Source organism: Phyllostomus hastatus, unplaced genomic scaffold (genome assembly GCF_019186645.2).
Source record: "Phyllostomus hastatus isolate PE091 unplaced genomic scaffold, TTU_PhHast_1.1 phas_contig_64, whole genome shotgun sequence".
In the NCBI taxonomy this organism is placed as follows: Eukaryota; Metazoa; Chordata; class Mammalia; order Chiroptera; family Phyllostomidae; genus Phyllostomus; species Phyllostomus hastatus.
The window spans coordinates 1,189,764-1,207,224 of record NW_025333928.1 but is presented as its reverse complement, the minus strand read 5'-3'; the positions used below and the strand labels follow the sequence as shown (position 1 = coordinate 1,207,224).

Below are 17,461 nucleotides of genomic sequence, written 5' to 3'. Positions count from 1 at the left end.
TTAATTATTCATATTTTTTTCTCATTTTTTCCTTCTTAAATAAGACCCTTTAGCATTTCTTGCAATACTGATTCGGTGGTCATGAACTTCTTTAGCTTTCTTGTCTGGAATCTATAGGTCTTTTATCAAAAAGAAAAAAAAAACAAAACAAAACATCTAACCCATTTTATCTTGAATTACTTCTGTGGCTTTTAATGGCCACAAAAGAAAGTGTTATATGATACTGACATGATTATTCTGAACTCTAAACTGGAGGAGAAAGTGTTTCCATTTATAGTAGAATTTGAGTTCTAATTACTGAAATGAAATTGAGAGGTCTCCCAGACAAGATTTTAGACATGGGGCAAGTCTTCTGATGATAGAAATAAAAATAAGCTTTGGAACATTGCCTGTCTCAACCCCCAGATAACTGTTTATTTTCACTCTCTCCTTTGCAGTGGGACCTGAGTGGGACAGTTGAGGAGCAAAGTGCCTCACACAAAGCTGCTCCCTCTTCAGTGTGGCATAATAATAGGTACTCTTTTAGCCATTTAGTAGCAAACACAAAACAGAGTAAATAAATGGTCTTTTAAGTTGTTCCGAGCAGAATTTTAGTTTCTACTGAGAAAAGTTCTTTACCTTGTTTTATTAGAAACTTAATGTTTTCACCAGAAAGCAATGCCTATAGATCCATGAGACAGCAGGCTTTTCTGGCAGAAGGAAGACGGCGAGACCTGGTGGAGTCCAGGCCTGCCTATGTGCTAAGAGGGTAATGTTGGGTAATTTCAGCTCTGCTGATTTATTTTATTGTTTGTATTGTGGTTAAGTATACATAAAATAAAATTTGCCATTGTAACCATTTTTAAGTGTAATTCAGTGGCTCTAAGTACATTTACAATACTGTGCAACCATCACCACTGTCCATTTCCAGAACCTTTTCATCATCCCAAACAGAAACTTTATCCATTAAACACTAACTCTCTGTTCCCTTCTCTTATTCTGCTTTCTGTCTGTGAGTTTGACTGATCTAAGTACCTCATAAAAGTGGAATCATACAGTATTTGTCCTTTTGTCTGACCTATGTCACTTAGCATAATGTTTTCAAGGTTCATCCATGTTGTATGTAGCATGTATTAATTTCATTCATTTTTAGCACTGAAATATTCCATTGTATGGATATACCACATTTTGTTTATCCATTTTTCTGTTGATGTACATTTCAGTTGATTCCACCTTTTGGCTATTGCAAATTATGCTGCTATGAACCTTCATGTCCAAGTATCTGTTTGAGAACCTGCTTTCAATACATTTGGGTATATATATACCAAGAAATGGAATTGGTGGGTCATGTGGTAATTATATGTTTAATTTTTGAGGAACCACCAAACTATTTTCCATGGCATTTGCACCTTTTTAGATTACCACCATCAGTGCACAAGTGTTCCAATTTCTCTCCATTTTTGTCAACACTTTTTATTTACTGTTTTTTTTTTTTCATAGTGGCTGTCCTAATGGGTATAAGATGATGTCTTCTTGTGGTTTTGCTTTGCATTTCTCTAGTGATTAATGATGTTGAGCATCTTCTCATATGCTTCTTGACCGTATGTTATTTTCTTTGAAGAAAGTCTATTCAGGTCCTTTGCCCATTTTTAAAAATCAGGTTACTTGTTTTGTTATTGAAATTCTTGATATAATCTGGATATAAACCCCTTTTCAGATGTATGATTTCCAGGCTTGTGTTTCTTTTTAAAAACATAGCTCTGATTATGTTGCTTGGTGCTAGTGATGGACATTAAATTCTACTCACCACAATCTTTTATCTTCCCTGGGTGACTTTAACTGGGCCCTCACCTTTTGAGCTCATTTCCTCAGTGGAGATGGAAATAACTGTGCCTTCCCCTAGGGTTGTGTATGGGTCCCCTGAATGGTGCCATTTAGTACTCTAGGCCAAGACAGAAGACCCTATAACTTCTGACTCTTTCTGGGAGGTGTATCTACCAGAGCCTATGTCAAGTATCTTTTCCCAGAGCCCCTATGTTTAATTTCTTTCTTCCCAACAAGATTAGGATCAGCTACTTCATGTCCCCCTAGACCAAAGAACACACAGGTGCCCAGCAAATAGGAGTAGGTTAGCATGAGTACTGTGTTCTCATTATCACACTTACATTGTCTTATCTTGTCCCCACTTTCTCTTCTGTGCCCACAATGTCCAGGAGAGAGCCTCTTCACAGTTAGTGCTTAATAAATTTGTTTAGGTATATGTGGTAAAGCTGTTACTATGGGGTTCCAGAGACAGGCTGAGAAGGAAGCTTCCAGAGCTGAGGTAACTTCATGTGGAAAGCTCTGAGAGTACTGTCTTTCCATAATGTGTTTTGTTTCCTTTGAAGAAAGAAGAGATGATAAACCTGCTCTCCAGCTGCAGACACTTGCTCTTCTCATTAAGTGTAGGCCTTTATCACGGAGGGCAGGCATTGTTGTTGCCCTTTCCCCTTTGCTGGGCTGGATGGGCTCCAGCTTCATTTAATAAACTGTCTGCCAGTACTGTGTTCTCTTGATGTTGCTGGAAGTTGTTTCTGACTGGAAGCATATTTGGAGCATACAAACATTTGATCTTGTCAGGCAGTTTAAAATTTCATTTGTCAGGTCAATGTTTTATCCATTTTGACCTTGAGACTTTTTCTCATGGTTAATACTTTGGCAATTCTAGAAAGAACTCTCCATGTGCATCTTAACCTCCACTTCCTATCTTTTAGTCTTCCCTCATCTCTTTCTCCCTGTCTCTAACCTCCTGTTACTCTCTCATTCCTTTCTTTTTTTCTTTTCATCTCCCCTTCTTTCCGCTCTCTTTCTTGGACCCTTTCAAGTCTTTTTGTTTTACAGACAACTTTGTATTTTTAAAAATATCTTCATTTCTTGGATGATCTTCTGGAACTAGTATTACCTAATCAGAAGTCTCTAAAGATGTATATGTGCATGTGCGCACACGTGCATTTCTTCACATTTCGATTTTTACTTCTTTAATGAATATGGTGTGCACTAGAGTAGATGTAAACAGACCAGAGTTTGAGCCTGGCTCTGCCACCAGTGCTGGAACCTCCTGCATACACACACATACACTGTTGTGGAACCAATCACTTTCCTTTCTGCATCTGATTTCCTACCTATGAAGTGGGCTGGCCCGGTGACCACACTTTTCCCTTATGATCAGTGGGAGGGTTCAGTGAACCAGTTCATGTTGAGCACTCAGCCCAGGTGACTATGATTTCTAGGCTTTCTATAAAAATTTGCCACTTGTTTTCTCACTTAATGATCTAAAGTCAATTTGACTGAGGTTCTTTGACTAAATTGCTTAAAGAAGGAAGGAGAAAAGAAGGGATAGGAGACTGCAGCAGTGCCTTGTCACCCTAGAATCTTCCACCAAGCTAGTTATGGTTTGCAGAAATTCTTTCCTAGGACCTACCTACTCTGCTGGACCCTCAGTGTGGTCTGACTTCCATGTAACTCTAAAGACTGGCCTCCAGGCCATGTGAAGAAGAAAGAAGACTCTGCATTTTTCTAGAGTTTTTATTTATGGACTTTTCTTCTGTTTTGCAGCTGATGCCTTTTTCAAAACCGCTATAAGCCTCATTCCAGAAGTCCCAAAGATGATTAGTATCGATGGAAAGATGCGACTCTCAGAATCATTCCTTCTGGAGTTCCTCTGCAATTTCTTTTCTACTTTATTAATAGTTCCGGTACGTCTCCTCAGAAGAGCTGAAGGTGATATCTTTCTTTGACCTGCTTTATAGGTGTCCTTAGCCCCAAAACTGCAGGGATGTTCTGTTTGTGTGTTGGGTTTGTAGTCAAATATTTGAATTTCTCAGGGTATTTTTCATTCATTCTGTCCTGAATGTGTTAATTGAGACTCTCTATATGGTCAAGACAGTGTCATTTAGTGATTTTGGAGGGGAGGGGGGTAAGATGACTAGGATGGACTCCCAGGTCTTCCTCCTCCCCACTCTGCAGTCTCTGGTAATTATGTAGTATTACTGCACTGCAGTTTTTTAATCTATAAAATAGTAATAATATCTGTATCTAAGTGTTGTTGAATATTAAATGAATGAATATACATGCATGGTTAGAACAGTGACTTGGCACAGAGTAAGCACTAAAAAGGGCGATGATGATATTCTTTTGATGGAAAGTGCTAGAAACCAAACCATGAGAGTGGGGATGAAAGGGGACATTTTGGAAGAATTCTGGGGTTTCATTTGGAAGATAAGAGATGAGCAGTCAGGGTTGGGCTGGAAGGAATCAGGGCCACCCCCAGGATAAGCACAAAGGCCCCTCACTCTAGCAGGGGCTCCTAACTGAGAGTCCAGCTATTGCCTGGGTAATTAACAGGATGGCACATAAATTTAGATTAAAAAAAAAAACTTTATTTTTACAAACCTCAGTGAAGTGTAGCCTTTGCTCCATTATGAATTAATTACAGGCAGTAAAGAAGTATTTATCACAGTAGCTGGGACTTTGTCACCAATAAAAATCACCAATATGTTCATATCACAATCCAGGAATGAAAGGTATTTCAGAAGATTGTTCATGTGCTTCCTTCCCTAAAAAACACAGCAGTTACTAGTCCCATCATTAGGTTTGTTACTTAAATGTATTCACCAAGGAGTCATAGATTATAATATAACAAATAACTGAAAAAATATTTTAATAACTGTATTTTAGTATAATTGGTTTCCTTTGTTGTCTTATGTATTTTATTTTCTTCAGCGTATTCTGAGGAGCCCATCAGCCTCACTAGGCTGTAACAGAGTCCAGGCACAAACAAGTTGGCTCTTGATAGAGCCAGATGTGTGTTGGTATAAGGGATATTTGTTAAAATGCAGATTCTTGGAGCCCTCTCCCAGAGAGTGTTACTCTGAAGCATCATTTTTGAAAGCCCCCTCATCAATAAGTTCAAGTGTAGGTGGTCCTAGAGTCACCTTTGAGAAACACCCCTTTAGACTTGGACCCTGAAAATAACATCTCCCATGGGAACAGAGTTCCTTTTGGGATGATGAAAATGTTCTAAAATTGGTTGTGGTGATGATTGTACAGCTCCATGAATGTACTAGCAACCATTGAGTTGTGCATTTTAAATGGGCAAATTATTGGGTGTGTGAAATATATCTTAGTGAAGCTGAGGAGACGAAAGTGACTCAGCTCCCACAACTCTCCCAACTTAGATCTCAAGATTTCCAGACAAAAGCCCTGGCTGGTGTGACTTGGTGGATTGAGCACCAGCCTGTGAACCAAAGGGTCACTAGTTTGATTCCTAATCAGGGCACATGCCTGGGTTGCAGGTCAGTCCCCCATTAGGGGGCACTTGAAAGACAACTGCACTTTGATATTTCTTTCCCTCTTTCTCCCTCCCTTTCCCCTCCCTAAAAATAAATAAATAAAATCTTTTTTTAAAGATTATTTATTTATTTATTTTTAGAGAAGGGAGGGAGGGAGAGAGAGAGAGAGAGAGACAGACATCAATGTGTGGTTGCTGGGGGTCATGGCCTGCAACCCAGGCATGTACCCTGACTGGGAATTGAACCTGCAACACTTTGGTTCACAGCCCACACTCAATCCACTGAGCTACGCCAGCCAGGGGGAGAATAAAATCTTTAAAAAAAAGAAAAAAGAAAGGAGAAAATATCTCTTAAAAAAAGAAAGGTTTCCAGACAAAGGATGGGCTTGACTCTTTGTGTTTTCAAATCTCCTTCTTAGTACTTTATAATCAGTTTCTCTCTCTTTTGGGTAGTTTAGTTATTTTACAAGTGAGAGGACAAAAGAAATCAGGGTTTCTTAGAAGAAAGTTGATCAATGTTTATTGACTGATTTTTGGGGGGAAGCATTTCCTTCTGCATATGAGGCTTTTTTTGTATTAAAAATCCTTAGAGTCCTGATGAAAACCCTTGTGCTTGGACTCAGAAACTTCTGTTTGGTCCTGACCCAAAGACTCCAAGTTCTTATGGCCATGGGAAGGTTTTGTAACTCCTTAGAGTTTCCATTTTCACCTTTCTAAAATGTCATCCAAATACTCACCTGGCAGAACTGCAGTGATAGATATGAAAAGCACATTGTGCATCACCTCTGTCTAGGTCACAATCTTTTGTCCAGTGGGTGGAATCCAACCTATAGACAGGCTTGCTGGCTACATAATCATGGAAAAAACATTTCAGATGAATTACCCATAATTAAAAATTGGTAGATCATAAAAAAGCCCAGATTTTTTGTTCCTCTTGAAAAATCAGGTTCTGCCATGTGGGGCCCACATTCCCTGACCTGGCCAATTGGCCACAGCTGGGAAACAGCTGCCTCGTTTTAGGGGTGAGGGGCTTGTACACTTTCTCCAGTTCTCCTGGGCATCTCCAGGCTCACTAAACCCATTTCTATTGCCTGCCTGGTCCCTAGGTATTCATGGGAATGTCCCCTGGTTTCAACAGGTTTTCTGGTTTCTTGGTATCAGCACTTATGCTTTTGCTGGGGTTTATGAAAGATGGTGAGAAGAATAGCTGTAGTTCTTGACTTCTTACTACTGTTGATCCTTGAACAACACAGGTTTTGAAATTCCAGGGTACACTTATACATGGATATTTTTTAGTAGATATGCCATCGGCCCTCTGTGTGCCCAGGTTTTTCATCCACAGATTCAGCCAATTGTGGATTGAAAACTACTTTTGATCCCTTTTTGGAAATCCACAAATGCAGAAGGCCAACCTTATGCATTGTTATGTAAGGGGCTTGAGCATCCATAGATTTTTCTGTCCTTGGGTTTCTGAAACCAGAACCTGGTGGATAGTAAGGGGCTGTTTTGGGGAAGTCAAAAGTTATATGTAGATTTTCTACAGTGCTTCACAAAAAATCCTTTGTTAATATTTAGTTCTAGGAGTCCTCCCCTAAGCCCTACAAGGTGAGAGTCATTGAACCTTTTCCACTTAAGGATACCTAGAGCTGGAGAGGCCATGCAGCTTGCCCAAGATCATATAGCTGGTAAGCAGCAGAGCTAGGATTTGAACCTAGGTTTGTGCTACTCCAGAGCCTGTCCTATAGGAATGTCTGCAGTGTGCTTTATTTGCTAAGGGTTGTTGACCCTTAGCAGATCCCTCCTGTAGGATGCAGCATTCATAACTGCTGGTAGGCTGTGCAGGTGCTGGAGATGTTCAGCCTGAATAGCCAGGGCTGAGTGCTGAGTGAGCTCAGAAGCCACAGTTGGACCACATGTGAGCCACATCTGCTGTGAGTAGGTTTAGCCTAAAAATAACTCCTATGTCTCCCTTTTACCTGGTTCCAATTATTACCTTTCAAGTCACAGCTTTTATTTTTAATTGTAAAAGAAAGTTATTGTTGCCTTGCCTGTGTAGCTCAGTTGGTTGGAGTGTGAACACAAAAAACTTGCGGGTTCAATCCCTGATCAGGCTGTGTGGGAAGGCAACTGTTTAATGTTGTTTCTCCCTCTCTGTCCCTCTCTCCCTTCCTCTCTTTCTAAAATCAATAAAACATATCCTCAGGTGAGGATTAAAAACATTTTATTGTTGTTTCTTGTTGACTCTGGGGGAACAGACCCTGGCAGACCCTGGCAGACCTTGGAAGACTCTGCTTCCCCCAGAGTCACCAGCCAGTAAGTGGATGGGACAATTCAAATCCAGGATATCTGTGCTCATTGCTATTTCCACTGCCACTCATCTAGGTTCTTCTGGGAAGTTCATCAATTCTAGGGTATTGTCTCTTCTCCCATGGAGTGACATTTAATAGAAGTGTTCCTACATACTAGAGACCCAAAGGGATATTACAAATGTTGGGAGCTAGGCCTCACCTGTGCAGCTGGAAGGGAGGTTTGAGTTCCTTCCAGGTGCCCCTTAGGAGCCTCCTCTTACGCATTGTTTGCTGTGTCAGAGAGCAACTTTGGCAGACACCAGGGGGAATCTTGCCCGCTCAGGCTGCCAACTGAATCAAGGGATTGTTTTTTTTTCTTTTCTTTTCTTTTCTTTTCTTTTTTCTTTTCTTTTCTTTTCTTTTCTTTTCTTTTCTTTTCTTTTCTTTTCTTTTCTTTTCTTTTCTTTTCTTTTCTTTTCTTTTTTCTCTTCTCTTTTCTCTTTTCTTTTCTTTTCTCTTTCCTTACTTTCCTCTTTCTTTCCTTTCTTTCTTTTCTTCCCTTCCTTCCTTCCTTTCTTTTCTTCCCTCCCTCCCTCCCTCCCTCCCTCCCTCCCTCCCTCCCTCCCTTCCTTCCTTCCTTCCTTCCTGAAATCTGTGTTTGCCTTGCTTCAGTTGCTGGCACTGAGCCATCAAAGTGCATTTTCTTTTAAAAAAAATTACAGCTGCTGAAGAATAGATACCATGTGGAAATTTTTTTCCCTTATACAAAAGGCTGGAAATAATCTCTCATCAATTACGGGCAAAAGCTCAAGGATATGGCTTAGCTGCAAACCTTTACCTCTTTTTTCTTCTTCTTCTATCTTTTTGAGTGTATGTTGAATGGTCTCCCTCGATAATTGTGGCAATTTGTGTTGAAATTAGGTTGCTGAAACATCCAGATTATTGACCCTCTCCAAGGCAGATCACTAAATAAAATGTATTTTTGAACATCCACATAGCGGAATAAAATTGCCTAGTTAGAAACAGCTGTCAGCAAAGAAAGGCAGCAATAAGCTGTCAGCTGAGATGGACGTTATAAACAGAAGGGAGACCATGGAGTGGGCATTTCTGATGCTTATAGTTCAGACCTTCAGACGTCTTCTTTCTTGCCAATATTATAACAGCAATTGCTGTAAATGTTAACAGCTATACAAACCATCTTAGCACACCTCCACTCTTATTCTCACCCACTGAAAGTATTACTGCTGTATACACATTGGATTTGCTGGTTATTAATTCTTACCAACCTTGGTTATAGCATTTCTTGTATACCAGGCCTGTGTTCAAAATATCTGACTCTCCCAATTAGCCAGCTCCATTAAGTCAGAGACATGCCAACTCATCTAGCAGAGAGGCAGTATAAATATAGTATTAGTTGTTAGGAATGCCTCCTCTGGAGCCAGACTGCCGCAGCTGAAATCTTGGTTCTCCCAAGTATTATCAGTTTGACCTTGAGCTACTTAGACCTCTCTGTGGCCCAGTTCCCATCTGTAAAATGTGGGAGGGTTGGGGGGTGTCATAATATTATACTATTTTTCTAGAACATAGAGAGCTATGGTAACTATGATAGCTACCATAAAAATTAGCTACTGTTACTTGTTTTTATAGTCAGCTCAGTTACTGGCACATAGAAGGTACTCAAAAAATGTAAGCTATTCAACATTATATACTGAGTGCCTGCTGTGTGCCTAACACTATCCCCGGAACCAGGGTTGGTTGGGGTGCCATTCACATTGTGTTCCCTGGGCAGTCCTGCAAGTGTGTTATTGGCAAACATGACGGATAAAATCTCTGTCCTCCTGGAAGTTATAGGTTAGAATGAAAGAGAGAGATAAACCGAGAGATATTATTGGGTAGTTCACTGAAGGAAGAAACAAGAACACTTCATAGGGTAAGAACTGCTCTGGAAAAGAAGACAAGATGATTTGGGATAAAGAAAGATAAGAGGAGGGGGTCTGGGAGCTCTACATGATCAGGGAAAGTCTCCTTGAGGAGTTAACATGTAAGATGAGATCTAAAGGTTCTCATGGAGTCAGCCTGGCCTTGGTAAAGTCTTGCAGATAAAGATCCCAGTAGAGGGAACAGTAGGGCCTGAGACTAGAACGTTATTGGAGTGTAAGTTGTCCCCCACAGCATTCTTCCATCTGGCCTGTCTGGGAGACTGATCTGTGGGGCCTGTATCACCTGGGCTTTTTCTGGCTTCCAGCTCCTTCAGCCAGCAGATGGTACCAGTGGCAGATTGGAGGGCAGGAGGACAATGAGGTTGGGGTATTTACAGACTGGGCCATGGTTTGGCAATGGCTTGGTTCCTGCACCCAAGACCACAGTTCTTGCAAGCTACCTCCTCCAGCTGCAGGTCTTGCACAGTCCAGTAATGTTACTCCCCACTGTGTGCTTTCAGACCAAGGATGATGATGGCTTCCTGCTGTTGCCAGGCCCTGGGTGCCTTCCTAGTTCCCTTCATCCTGCCCACATCTTTATAAATAATTCTTTAGTAAATAGTCCTCATTTAACCTTTGAGTATGCCTGGGTCCTCAGAGGCCCCTGAGTGGTCCATCTGTCCCCAGGAGTCTTAAAGTGATGGCTTGAGCAAGTGAGGGGCAACAGGCATTGGCTGGGTCAGGAAGATGATGGCAGCAGGAGCTGGACATGTGTTCTCAGTGGGAGAAGTCAGTGTTAAGCAGGGGAGCCACATAACCACATATATATTCTTGGAACTGAATTGAAGTGGCAGGGTGTTTTTTTGTTTGTTTTTGTTTTAATCCCAGCACTTCTTTTCAATTCAGTTTAGCTTCTGAGAAACACTGTTAAAAGCTCTATGACTGTTTCTTGGATTTTTCTTTTCCCAAAACAGAGTCCTCAATTTAGCTGTTCATGTTGTTGAATGCCCTACCTAGTGATATTTTATTAACATCAGTGCCTCATGGTGACAGTGATCATTTGGGGGGCTTACATGAAGAAGGTGGCTTCTGCTGCTCATCTGCTTTGAGACTAACAATCTTGATTTTGTAATTGGAAGAACAAGACTTTTTACAGCTCTATACTTAAAAACAGGATTGTAATTTTGGAAACTACCTGACAGGTACCCTTTGCTTTCTCATTCTGGAATCCAAAAAGCGAGACTCTCAAAGTTTATCTCCATAGACTGCAGTATATTGATGAGTGGGATTAATGGCATTTTGTCATTTTTCTCTCTATTGTTTAACCATAGCTGATTCTTTTAGTTTCTCTATAGCTGCTAAAGGGAGGGACTTAGGTTTCTGTCTTGATTTTTTTTTCTCCTGCTTCATGTCTGCAAATAATTATACTTGTTTTGATTCTCCACTAGGATCATCCTGAACATGGTGTCCTGTTTCTTGTTCGAGAGCTTCTTAACGTGATCCAGGAGTATACCTGGGAGGACAGCAGTGATGATAAAATCCGCATCTACACCTATGTTCTGCACCTTCTATCTGCCATGAGTCAGGAGACCTACCTCTACCATGTAGACAAAGGTAGTCAGGCTCCCTTCCACCAAACTGCACTGTGTTGTTGAATTTCATGAAAGTCAAGTTAAATGTTTTCATTTTCTTTTATTTAATCCACCTTGTGTCTTACCTACTGTGAACTTCTAGTCCAGGGTCTCTCTGGATTTTTCCAGTGTAAGAATTACCTGGGACAAATCTTAATAGAGTCCTGAGCCCCATCTGCCCCTTCTAAATTAGAATCCCCAGGAAGAGACTTGAGGATCTGTATCTATAACAAACATCCAAGATTTAAAAATCAGATGAATTCAGAGAAGCCCTCTTTTGGGTCGGTGCTGTCTTTGGTGTTCTACAGAATAACCTAGAATGGTGTTTAAGTGTACACATGCATGAGCTTCCTCCCAGGCCTGTTCCTAACCACAGCCTCAGACAGGCCTTGGTCTGGGGTATTTTTACCCATTACTTTAAGTGAGGCTCAGCTAGTCCCTAGATCACATGTTCAGGAGGAAGGAGATGGCCTTCAGTGGCCCTCATGTACTACCAGCAGTTTTGAACTTGCTGCTATGAGTTTAGGAACAGATTCCTCATGTCCTGTATATAACATAGGACAGTCCCAATTCCAGACCTCCGCCTTCTGAGCCTAAGCATCTTCCTACCTCAGTTCCAATTTTTTATTAAAAAAAAAACCAAAACAGCACTTTTGTTAAAAGTGCTCTGGTCAGTGATTATATACTTAAGGGTTTAAGCCACTGTGTTTACATTTGGTAGTGTCAGGGAACAAATTTGCAATGGTAAGGGATATGGCCTTCTGCCGTAATTCTTACAGGCTTTTCTCTAGCTGGGATTTGGAAGCTGACAGTAAAGATGTAAATTAGGGAGGCAGGTTAATGTAGGTGATGATAGCTCTGACAACCTGAGCTTCTGCTGCATGCCAGGTGCCACACCAGACTCTAGGGGCCTCTTTCCTATAGGCTTCTCAGCATTGTAATGAAGACAGACATTCCTGTCCCCATTTTATATATCATCAAGGGGGAGACTCAGAAGGATAATGTTGTTTACCAGCCATGTGGTTTCAAGGACTCAGGGCCAGTTAGTGATTGAAGTGGAATTCACACCCAGAACTGTGGGATGTATATTATGCTGCCTTCTTGATTACAAAATAACAATGTTTTAATTAAGTATAACATAATATACATACCACCAACTATAAAGCTCAGTGGATTATCACAAAGTGAACACACCCAGGTAACCACAACCCACATCAAAAAACTGAATTTACTGGTTCCCCAGAAGTGTCCCACATGCTTCCTTCCAATCAGCACCACCACTTTCCTTTCCAGAGGTACACCTTTCTCCCAACTTCAGCATCACTAACTAGTTTGCCAGTTTGACTTTTATGTATATGAACTCATTTAGCACATTCTTTGGTATCTGGCTTCTTTCACTTGGTATTATGTGTGTGAGAGTCTTCTGTGTTGCACTGTAGTTCATACTTTTACATTTCTGTACACTATATTCCACTGTGTGACTATGCCAGAATTCATGCATTCCATTATGGATAAACATTTGCTTGTATCCAGTTTGAGTTCTAGACTGTTACAAGTAGTGCTGCTATGAACATTCCTGAATATATAATTCTTGGTGTACATTTCTTTCGGGTATATCCCTAGGGGTGGAATTGCAGGCTCATAGGATTTGCTTATATTCATTCAGATCTGGTAGATAACTATATCCGTTTTCCAAAATGGTTATACCAATTGATACTCCTACAGGGCATGAATGAGGGTTCCATCTCCTCCCCTTGGTAGTATGGTCAGTCTTCACCATTTTGGATATTCTGAGTATAATTTGCATTTCTCTGATGGCTAATGAGATTGAACACATTCTCCTATATTTGTTGGCATTTTTATTTCCCCTTTTGTGAGGGGCATGTTGAAGACTCTCAGCAGTAAACTTTTGAGGACCAGATACTGACATGGAAGTGGGTCTGTAAACCAAGAGCCCTGTCAGAAGAGCAAGCTCTCTCCTCTCCAGTTAAATCTTCTGTATGAACCACACAGTCAGGGCAGACTATAGCAGCCAGAGTGTTAACAAGGGAGTATGGCTAAGTTTGATAGTTAGGAGTCTAGTTTTCTGGCTTTTAAAGATTAAAACAAAAGGATGGGTTTTCTTTTCCTTCTTTTTGGCCCAGCTGTGTTTCCTTTAGATGCACAGTAGTGGCTAGAAATTTGTGTTGGTAGGAGAGAGTCCCTAGGCTGTGGAGGCTTTCCAGGGGTTGTGAATTCCATTTTCTTATCCCTTTCTTATTCTAGTCAGCCTTTTAGACAGCAATGACACAAGTTAGGACTTATGAAAAACTGGGTTCGAATGTTTTTTTGCATTTATGAAGAATAGTTTGGCTGCTTTCTTTCCAGATTAACAGAAAAGAGTATGTTTTGAAATTACCTGGAGCAAGTACTACAGTACTTGCATGCAAGAGAGTGAGTGTGTTTGATGTGGAAGGGAAGAAGAGTACTATATACTATTTGTTTACTGACTATGCAGTTAGAGTGTATCTAGTAGGAAGAGTACAATCTAGGATGCTGCTGTGAAACCAGCATAGCCCCTTCACACCTCCATGCCAGCTGCCAGGCCCTTGAAGCATTCAGGGTTGTGACCCTGGGACAGACAGCTGCAGAGAATGTGGGTAATTGTTAGTGGCCTTTTGCCAGGGATATCATTTCTCCTCAGGTCTGGACTCTCAGGCTCACTTTACACTCTGACCTTAACCAGCTTCATCCTAATTCAAAATGTCACCCTTCCTCCCTCCCTCCCTCTTATCACCACCAAGTGTTAAAGTAGACACTTGCTCCGCCACTCCTGATCCATTTTACTTTCTCTGGTACATTCACTGTGGATCTTGCTAATGCCAGAATTCCATCCCAAGCCTAGATTTTAGGATCCTGTACCCACTGTTTCCTCCCCTGCTGACATTCATCACACACCATTGCAATCGCCTGTTTGCTCACCTACATCTCCTCAATAGACTGAGAGTTCTGGGAATGCAGGGACCAGGTGGGCTTTGTTTCCCACGGGGTCCCTAACCAGCTTGGCTGATTGGCCACAGGCACTCTCAGACTTTCTCTCTTCTCCAGTATTGGGCTAAGCAGAATGAAAATAGATTCCAGCCTAGAGTCAGACTGGGAATTTATGCCAGGAACAAGTGTAGTCCTCAGCAGAGACATGGGAAATTCCTTCACCTGCTGCAGTTTTGCCACAAAATCAGATGGTGAGTGGCTGAATCAAATTCTTTTGCCTTTTACAAGAATAACTGCCACCCTCATCATGGTGGAAAGTTGTGAAAGATGCCAGAACAGTCTTAGAAATTCTGGGACAGACCCCTGTGGCCTAGGGCCTTTTCTTTCCAATCTGGTGTTGGAGAAGTAATTGCAAAACAAATAGCCTAGAAAGTATTTCCTGGAAGCATCCTCACAGACAAGCACTTGAGAACTGGATTAAAGATTACCTACAGATAGATGCTGGGGATCACAGAGACTTACTATGCTCTTCACTTTCGGGCAGTACCTGTGCACCCTGCGTATAGATGGGTGTGTGTATGTGTATGTTGTAAAGAGAGCAAATGCAAGGGTGGGCCCAGAAGTAGTATAATGAATGGCACCAACTGCTGATTCTAAGGATGAGATGGTCTCCAGCATACTGTTTCTCCAACTTTTCTATAGTCTTGACATTCATTTTTTTTTTTTTCAAAACTAAAAGGTAGGTCAAGGAGAACACAGCAAATTATATTCCTGTAGAACCCATTTTATTAAAAAATGTTCCCAAACCACAGCAGATTGTGCCATGTGCTTGTGGCCACATCTACACTGCTTCTCCCCCCAAGCACCAGTATAGTCTCTGGTTTATCTGATGTCGCCACACCTGGGGCAACGGCCCAAATTTTAGTCCTCCGCTGTATTAGAAGCGGCAAAGAACTGCCGCTACCCTTTCCTTCTTCTTGACCACGTGCCACCTGCTACTGGTGCTGCAAAGGTTTCTCTCCGAAGTCTATGGATTCTTCACTGAATATGGCTCCTGAGAGCACTTCTAGTTCATTCCAGGCTGAAATAATGGTGCTTGACCACGTCCAGGTTTCATACAAGGCGGAGTATTAAACTCACATAGGCATGGAGGAAAAGAGTAGATTCTGCAAGGCAGGGTTGTTTCATTATGGACCCTAAACTTCACAGCAGTCCTGCCCAGCCCTCATCCCCAGACAAAGAAAAGAAAGAAAATAACTGAAGCGTCACAGAGGGGACCACTTTAAACATTTACATTAGAATACTGCCTAGCTATTACAAAGCAAGCAGCAGATCTGTATATGCTGATATGGAAATAGCACCAAGTATGTCAGTCAAAAAAGCAAAGTGAAGAACAGCATGCTGTGTGTTCTCTCCTTTCTTACCCAAAGGTAAAGCTATGTGTACATTAAGGAGGGAGGTCCAACTCACTCCATCCTTGCCATCCTTGTTGTGTCCCACGTAGCAGCTGTCACAGGAGGTGCCGAAGCAGAGACATTTTCAAAGACATTATAGTTCACCAGTAGGCATCCAGAACTTCAGGGTCAATCTGAGAGTTTGAGGGATGAAAAGGTAGGCAGCTGGGTGTAGTGCCTAACGGTGTAAACTTCAGAATGGGACATCTTGGTTTTGGATACTAGCTGGGAGCACCTCTGAGCCTATTTTCTCATGTCAAAGGGAAATGGTAATGTCATCTCTTTCCCATGCTGTTTATGAGGACTTGCAGTAACATGTTGAAAGCATTTAGCCCAATGTCTGGGACATGGGAAGCACTCAGTATTGGCCACTACTCTGATGCTCAGCATGATTCTTGATGACCCCTTCCAAACCCTGGTCTCGGGCTCCATCTATCCAAAAGTCCAGATATTTTCTTTGTGAATCAGAAGGCCTCAAGCCTGGTGGGAAATTTGGCCATTTCCACTTGTCCTGCCGTGACTTCCTGACATCTTCTGATACCGTAAGCCACAGGACTGCCTCTCCCTGGCCAGGATGGCCTTAGTAATGACTCTCGGCTATGGTTTGTTCCATCAGTTGACTCCAATGACAGCCTTTATGGGGGAGATTCCAAGTTTCTGGCTGAAAACAACAAGCTCTGTGAGACAGCGATGGCACAGGTCCTGCAGCATCTGAAGACCCTGGCCAAGGATGAGGTAGGTGCCCTCTGTTATCTGCCATCCTGCTACTCTCTTGCTCTGAATGCATGTGTGTCCAGGGTGGGTGGATGTTCATTCTGGAAAGAAAACTTTCATGTGAATAATGTGTTCATATGCAAACTGTGGCCAGAGAGCTGTGGAGCCTTCACTCCTGCTCTTCGCCTGCCTGCCAGGTTCCCCTGGCCATCTGCTATGTCCTTGTCCCCTGAGATTAAAAAGGGATTGAAATATTCCTATTTCCCAGTGACATCATAGCCATCATAACATAGCACAATGCATTACTCGTGTGTTTGTGGTGATGCTGGTATAAACAAAACTATGTGCTAGTCATATAAAAGTACTGTATACCATATTTCTAGGGTACCTACTGTAGTTCAGATATGTTTTAGATTCACAATTACCATTTTGTTATAATTGCCTGCAGTACTCAGTACATTGCGTATTGTACATACTTGCAGCCCAGGACCACTAGGCTGTACCATACTGATGTGTAGCAGGTTGTGACATCCAGATATGTGTGAGTGTACTCTGATGTTTGCCAACAAAATTGTCTAATGATACGTTTCTCAGAACATATCCTCATCGTTAAAATACATGATTGTCCCAGTTCTCTTCCCAAGTTATGCCGACCATGGCTTCCATTTTTTGCAGCTTCAGTGCAAACATGTAGGTGACACATGGATCCCAGAGGCCCTTTCTCAGGCTGGCAGAGATGCATGTTTGTTTGTTCAGACACTGTGTTAAGGCTGACTCCTGTAGTGTAGTCAAGGTGGAGGAGGTTGTTATAGTGCCTTAGTTGTCAAAGCCAGTGCCTGACTTTTCTCTACATCTTTCCCATGGATCTGCTGGTGCCTTTCATTCTGGTGTTGCTCTTCATGGCTCTGAGCTGTCTGTTTGAAGCTCTGAGAAAACCTGATGGCCCATCCCTAATCTCTTCCTGGCAGGCCCTTTTTTTCCTCACTGTCCTCCCTCTAAGTTCCCTTTCCCAAACCCAAGATAGATTTCAGACTGTTTGGTTTCCAGTGGCCTTCCAGCCCTCCCCTTCCTTGCTGAGCCCTCCATCCTTTCCCATCTCCTTCCTGGAGTCTCTCTCACTCCTAGGTTTTGCTCCTACACCTCCTACCTCATCAAACCCTTTGAAGACAAAATAAGA

The 17,461-nt window shown here is 41.9% G+C and overlaps 2 protein-coding genes across 5 annotated transcripts in view; one reads left to right on the top strand and one right to left on the bottom strand.

The window, feature by feature from the left end:
- The window catches only part of VPS35L (VPS35 endosomal protein sorting factor like), a 157,991-nt gene that overhangs the window by 134,579 nt on the left and 5,951 nt on the right, over positions 1 to 17,461 (top strand). For all 4 annotated transcript variants that reach the window (XM_045848853.1, XM_045848851.1, XM_045848854.1 and 1 more), the window contains 3 exons: positions 3,574 to 3,713; positions 10,964 to 11,129; positions 16,187 to 16,305. In XM_045848853.1, the coding sequence (XP_045704809.1) occupies positions 3,574 to 3,713; positions 10,964 to 11,129; positions 16,187 to 16,305 (425 nt within the window). The remainder of the gene's footprint in view (positions 1 to 3,573; positions 3,714 to 10,963; positions 11,130 to 16,186; positions 16,306 to 17,461) is intronic.
- KNOP1 (lysine rich nucleolar protein 1) overlaps positions 16,299 to 17,461 on the bottom strand; it is a 37,256-nt gene continuing 36,093 nt past the window's right edge. Inside the window, exon 8 of the transcript XR_006786912.1 lies at positions 16,299 to 16,385. The gene's annotated coding sequence lies outside the window, so the exon portion shown is untranslated. The remainder of the gene's footprint in view (positions 16,386 to 17,461) is intronic.